Source organism: Oncorhynchus gorbuscha, linkage group LG12 (assembly GCF_021184085.1).
Source record: "Oncorhynchus gorbuscha isolate QuinsamMale2020 ecotype Even-year linkage group LG12, OgorEven_v1.0, whole genome shotgun sequence".
NCBI classification, from domain to species: domain Eukaryota; kingdom Metazoa; phylum Chordata; class Actinopteri; order Salmoniformes; family Salmonidae; genus Oncorhynchus; species Oncorhynchus gorbuscha.
The window spans coordinates 64,943,741-64,949,740 of NC_060184.1; the positions used below are offsets into that span (position 1 = coordinate 64,943,741).

The 6,000-nt window shown below is 47.5% G+C and overlaps 1 protein-coding gene across 1 annotated transcript; it reads left to right on the forward strand.

Moving 5' to 3' along the window:
* The first annotated feature begins 1,683 nt into the window (after nt 1-1,683).
* LOC123991243 (APC membrane recruitment protein 2-like) lies at nt 1,684-5,233 on the forward strand. The gene has a single exon (XM_046292639.1). It carries the CDS (start codon nt 1,857-1,859, stop codon nt 3,858-3,860), a length of 2,004 nt encoding a protein of 667 aa, XP_046148595.1. The 5' UTR covers nt 1,684-1,856; the 3' UTR covers nt 3,861-5,233.
* Nucleotides 5,234-6,000: the final 767 nt, after the last annotated feature.

The following is a 6,000-nucleotide window of genomic DNA, read 5'->3' on the forward strand; positions in this document are numbered from 1 at the left end:
ACACACACGCACACACTCAGTAACACTCTGTAATGTCCTCTAACTGTCCCATTTAGTGATGAGATCAACCCAGGAGGCCTGTGAAAAAACACGCAATCGAGAGAGAGATAGAGAGTGACATACTATTTTCGCAGGCAGGCAGACGGGTAGGTACTGTAGGTAGACAAGCTAGTAGGCAGAGACAGGAAGGTAGGTAGACAGGCAGACATGCAGGCAGACAGACAGGAAGGTAGGTAGACAGACAGGCAGGCCTGGTTAGGCTCTATCTAATAGAGTTGGCTGGGAAAGAGCATAAGGAGATCCACCTCAGCGCTTCACTCTGGGGAAGCCCTCACCTGTCTTTGTGTGTGTGTCTGTGTGGATGTTGGTAGCCTCCAGCCTGTGAATGAAGACATTGTTTGATAGCAATGAGGTGGAAGATGGGTCCCGTGCCTCAAAACTAGGAAGGAAGAGGGGGAGGAGGGAAGGAGCGAGGAGAGTGGCTAAAAGTAGGTCGGGTGCTGAGGGGAAATAGGGAGGATTGGAGGAATAGAAAAGGACAAGAAAAAGGATAGTACAGATTGAGCACATAAGCAGTACTCATATAGGAAGGAGAGAATGAAACAGAGTCTGTGGACGAAACACAAGGAGGGAGACAGAACAAAACGGTATGATATACAGGTACTATACATGTACTGTATGTATTTATTTCATTGGGTCAAATACACAACACAAAAAAAATCAATTTCAACAGTCAGTTTTCTTTAGATGAGACTGTTAGACCACTGTCTCTTAGCTGTCATTTCCCATTGGACACATGGTCCTTGACTCCATGTGGAACAGGGTTAGTTGTATACTGCCATATGTTGTATACTGCCATATGTTGTATACTGCCAGGCCAAACTCTACTGGAGGTGTGTGTGTGTGATTGAGTGAGTGTGTGTGTGTTGAGAACATTAGCAATGCTGAAATAATTCTCTAAATCTATATGCATGCTTTATCCTATTCATTCCACTGATCAGCAGATCTACACACACACACACACACACACACACACACACACACACACACACACACACACACACACACACACACACACACACACACACACACACACACACACACACACACACACACACACACAGAGAGAGAGAGGGACACACACAGAGAGAGACACACACAGACGCACTGACACACATGCAATGGGGAAAAACACTACACAACTGAGTCTTCTCATCTGAGTGGGATTTGAGGGGGTCAGTTTTTATACTTAAAGTGTTTACTTCTGAACACATACACACATGTTATTATGTAAGTTCTGTATAGGTCACACATTCATAAGCAAACACAAGCTCATCTGTCTAACGTACTATTGAAATCTCACACAAACACAAACACAAACACACACACACAACCACATACACACAACCACACACAGTAGTGCAGCACAAGTCAGTCTCTCTCTATGTCTCACTTTGATGGGAGGAACTAATCTGGGGGCGTGAACAAAGATGAATAAATAAAGGACAGAAAAGAAGAGAGGGAGCCATGGTGCTGATCGGGTGTGGAGGGGGAGGGAGAGAGGGAGGGAGGAGGAGAGACATGGGCAGTCCGCCAACTCTGACGAAAGCTGCTTAGCCCAACCAGTTGCCATGGATACAGTCAGGAGTAGCACCCTGCGTGTGTGTGTTTGAGAGAGAGAGAGAGAGGGGAAAACCAACAGGCAAGCATCAGATAGAACCAGTGAGGAAGCGAGAGAGTACCAGGCTGCAGGACAGAGAGAGAGTGTGAGTGAGAGAGAGCGAGAGAGAGAGCGAGAGAGAGAGCGGAACAGAGGGAAACAGCAGGAAAAATAGAGTGATAGAGATAGCTAGAAGATGGAGGTGCAGTCAGAATGCGTGGAACCTCCTCCACCTCCTCCTTCTGTTCCCCCATGCGACCCCCAACCGCCAGGGAAGATCAACAAAGCAGCCTTAAAGCTGTTTGGAAAACGACGCTCCAGCTCCGGAATGGCCAGATTCTTCTCCTTCAGGAACAAAGAGGCTAATGGGAATGGGAATTCCGAGAATGGGAATTCTGTGAATGGGAATTCTGTGGGGGCGGCTAACGAGCTCGTCAGGAGTAAAACGCATGATGGACTAACAAGCTCGGAGACAGATGGACAGAGAGGGGAGGAGTCTGGAATATCAGAGGCGGGACAGGTGAGGTCTCTCAGCAAATCACTGAGCTTCTTTTCGCTGCTCAGACGAGGAAGTGTGAGAGCTAATGAGAATACAGGGTTTGGAAGCAGGGGGAGGGGTTTAAAAGGCTTCTTTAGTAGTATAAGGTGGCGGCGGAAGGAGAGAGTGATGGAGGGAGAGGTGGGGGTAACTGAGGGGAGGGAGGTGAGAGAGGGAGATGTGATTCTAAAGGAGGAAGTGAAAGATGTCACCCTGACCCTTGAACCCCAGCCCCAATCACCACAGGAGGATAATGGGAGCTTGGAAGCTGAGCTAAACACAGAATCAGCGAGAACTTCTCCCGCAGACAACGCCACAACACCACTCACGCACTCTACTGCCATGACGACAAACCTGTCAGAATTCCCCTATACACCATCCCCTTCCCCTCTTCACTCTGCCTTTCACTCAAGAACCAAAACGTCCATTTCCTCAGCAACGGCCACCCCCCCTCTGGATCGGTGTGACCCCACCTCTGAACCCTCAGTGGACCGGCTCTGTTCACTCCTCTTCACTGACGTCACCTCGCTCAAGAGCTTTGATTCGCTGACAGGATGCGGTGATATCATCGCAGACGCAGAGGAGGAGGTGGCAGGAAACGTGGGAGGAGGAAATGGAGGAGGAGGAAGTGTCACCAGTAGTAGCAGTAGCAGTGGGGGAGGGGTAGTACGCAGCTCCCCAGCTAAATCCTCCATTACTAACCATGCCACCCCTTCCAGCATTACCCCTACCCCCACTTCCGCCCCTGCCCCCCTCCCAGCCAGGGCACGGCTGATGCCCTCCCACTCTGCCCCGATTCAGCAGCCCTCTGGCAGCGGCGTGGTGGCCTACATGGGGGGTGGCGAGGAGATGGCCAGCCCTGACGGGGTGGACGACGCAGACATGCAGGGGCTCTGGCACATGCTCCCCTCTGGGGGAGAGAACTCCCCCGCCCTCCCCCGACCCAGCTCTCACCCGGCTCCCCCCAGGGGTACAGAACGGAAACCCCCCCAGGTCAAGTCTCTGGGACTCAGCAAGATCCCTTTAGTGGGGGGAGGAAGGATGAGTAAACTCCCCACTCATGCTGCCCGTCAAACCTCTTTGCCCAATGAGAAGGACACTAAGGAGGAGGTCCAGCCCCAACAGGATGTCCCGGCCCTTAGAGACGAGGGCTATTGGGATACGCCCTCGGCAACCCCCACGGCAACGCCTGACGACGGCTTCCTGCGGAACCAGAGGATTGGTTTATCGCGTGACAGTTGCTCTGGCGACGCGCTGTACGACCTCTACAATGAGGAATTGTACAGATCTGATGAAGAGGAAGAGGAGGAGGAAGAAGATCTGACAAGTACTCCTTCCCTCTCCACTGACGACTACAAACGCAGCGCTCCCTCCCAGACTACTCCTCCTTCCTCTTCCTCCTCTTCATCTTTTCGCTCGATGAAGGGAAGCACTAGCCTTCCCCGCGAGTCCAAAATCCCTCTTAGTGTCAGACAGAACACACCCCCTCACTCGGTGAGCCAATCAGCTCTTTCCACTGTCCTCACAGCCATTCCTCCCTCTGACACACCCACCCAAGCTCCTCCCCCAGCCCGGACCAGGATCCCTGTCTCCAAGGTGCCAGTCCGTCGCCCTAGGAACAAGCCCGGCAACGCTACACGAGGGCCAGCCCCCAGGAAGTAAGTCTGGACGAGGCAGCCATGGACTTTGATGTCTTTGGTTAGAACTAGACAACATCACTGGACTAGTGTGTATGACATTGCCGGACTGGTGTATTGTGAAATGCATCAGACAATGATAAAGACTTGAAAGAGAGTGATAGGAGCTCTAAACAACTCTTCCATTGGTTCTGGTGGGTCACACCTCCAAAAGTTAAAGTTAAAAACAAAAAATCTACATCACTGGACTTGTGTGTGCAGTATCACTGAAATTATGTGTATGGGACACTTTTAAAGACTTAAAGACATTTTCGACAACTCTCAGCGCTTTTGAATATGTAAACAATGGTCACAGAATTCAACTGCACTGCACACCACTAGGGATGACTAGAGAAGCTTTTCTTCTTCTCTTCAAGTCCTTGTTTCTGAAACACAGATTTTTATATGATACCACGAGTTTAATCTAATGACGGCCTAATCTAATGAAACAGTTTGTAATAATCTAATTGTTAACTAATTACCTCCTAATCCCAGACTACATTCACAGTCTCAATCCTCATCTACATCTTTTTTTTATGCCATTTAGCAGGCGCTTTTATCCAAAGCGATGTGTGCAATTATTTCTACGTATGGGTGGTCCCGGGAATCAAACCCACTATTCTGGCATTACAAGCACCATGCTCAATCAGCTGAGCTGCAGAGGAGCAATACAGGACTAGTAAAGGCCCAGTGCACTAATTTTGTGATTTAAAAAAAACTATTTTTGTAATTTTCTTCAGCACCCCTACTTCCCGTGGCAATGTGGGGTGTACTGTTGACTGTTCCTCTCCCAGTTCTAAAGTACCAGTGGATAACAGTGGTGACAACATTGCTAAAAACAATCAGAAAGCATTTATAAATGTATTTTTACTAAGGTGTACATGGAGATCACTGGTTACAACACCTCACCTTGCCAGTGAACATAACCAAGAAACAACATCACAAAACTTAATCGTCCTAAGTGAATGACAAACACACACATTCTCCTCTGGACCATATGTGCTCCACCACTCGAACGAGCAACTACTGTACTATGATGACCTCGCACTGGAGAAACAGCAGCAGGTTCAATCTCTCTGGAATGAACAACTATAACAAACCAACCAATAAAGAAACGGAATAAGTAACGCAATAGTGAGACAGCATTGAAGGATGTTCCTCTACTGACTGAACAACGACCACTGAACACTCCTCTCTTGCTGCATGAGGTGCCTGGAACACAAGGCACTAGGTTCAGGGAACACAGTCTACACTAAGGACACACACACACCACGTCAAGGACTCTCTTTCACACACACACACACACACACACACACACACACACACACACACACACACACACACACACACACACACACACACACACACACACACACACACACACACACACACACACACACACACACACACACACACACACACACACACACACACACACACACACACACACACACACACACACACACACACACAGGATTACTTTCTTCTCGACCAGGACACATTAATACAATGTATTTTCTACTGAGTAATTTGTTCTTCACTGGTTTTCATACTCTTTTTATAAGATAATGTTTCATGAGACACCGCAAACAACCTTCACTGCGAACCCCCCTCCTCCTACTGGGCACAAACTGGTTGAATCAACAGTGTTTCAACGTACTTTGTCAATGTATTGTGACGTGGAATCTACGTGGGAAATATCAACCTGCTGTTTTGAGGGTGACTAAATTTCAACATAGAAAAATCATATATAATAATGCAACATATCAATGATTCATATGCAGACAAACTGTAATAAAGCCAGAGTAGGTCAGTGGCACAGATGGAACTATCCAAGCAGAAGATAAATGTCTTTCACATGTTGATATGTGGTTGCGTTGACAAAAAAATAAACACAATTCAATATCACTTTTGAAATACAATAAATAGCCGATTAACTTGTTAACAAATGATATGTTGAATTCATGTCTCCAACTCAACCAAAAATAAAAGTTAAAGAATAAGTTTAAGCCAGTGGCTCTGATGTAACTATCCAATAAGTAGATACATCGCCTTTTAATGTTGATATTTGGTTGCGTTGTCAACCAAACACAATTCCATATTATTTTTGTATACAGTAAATCTTT

What these genes read in the sequence shown, in the direction of transcription:
- LOC123991243 (XM_046292639.1), top strand. Translation starts at nt 1,857, where the DNA reads ATGGAGGTGCAGTCAGAATGCGTGGAACCTCCTCCACCTCCTCCTTCT.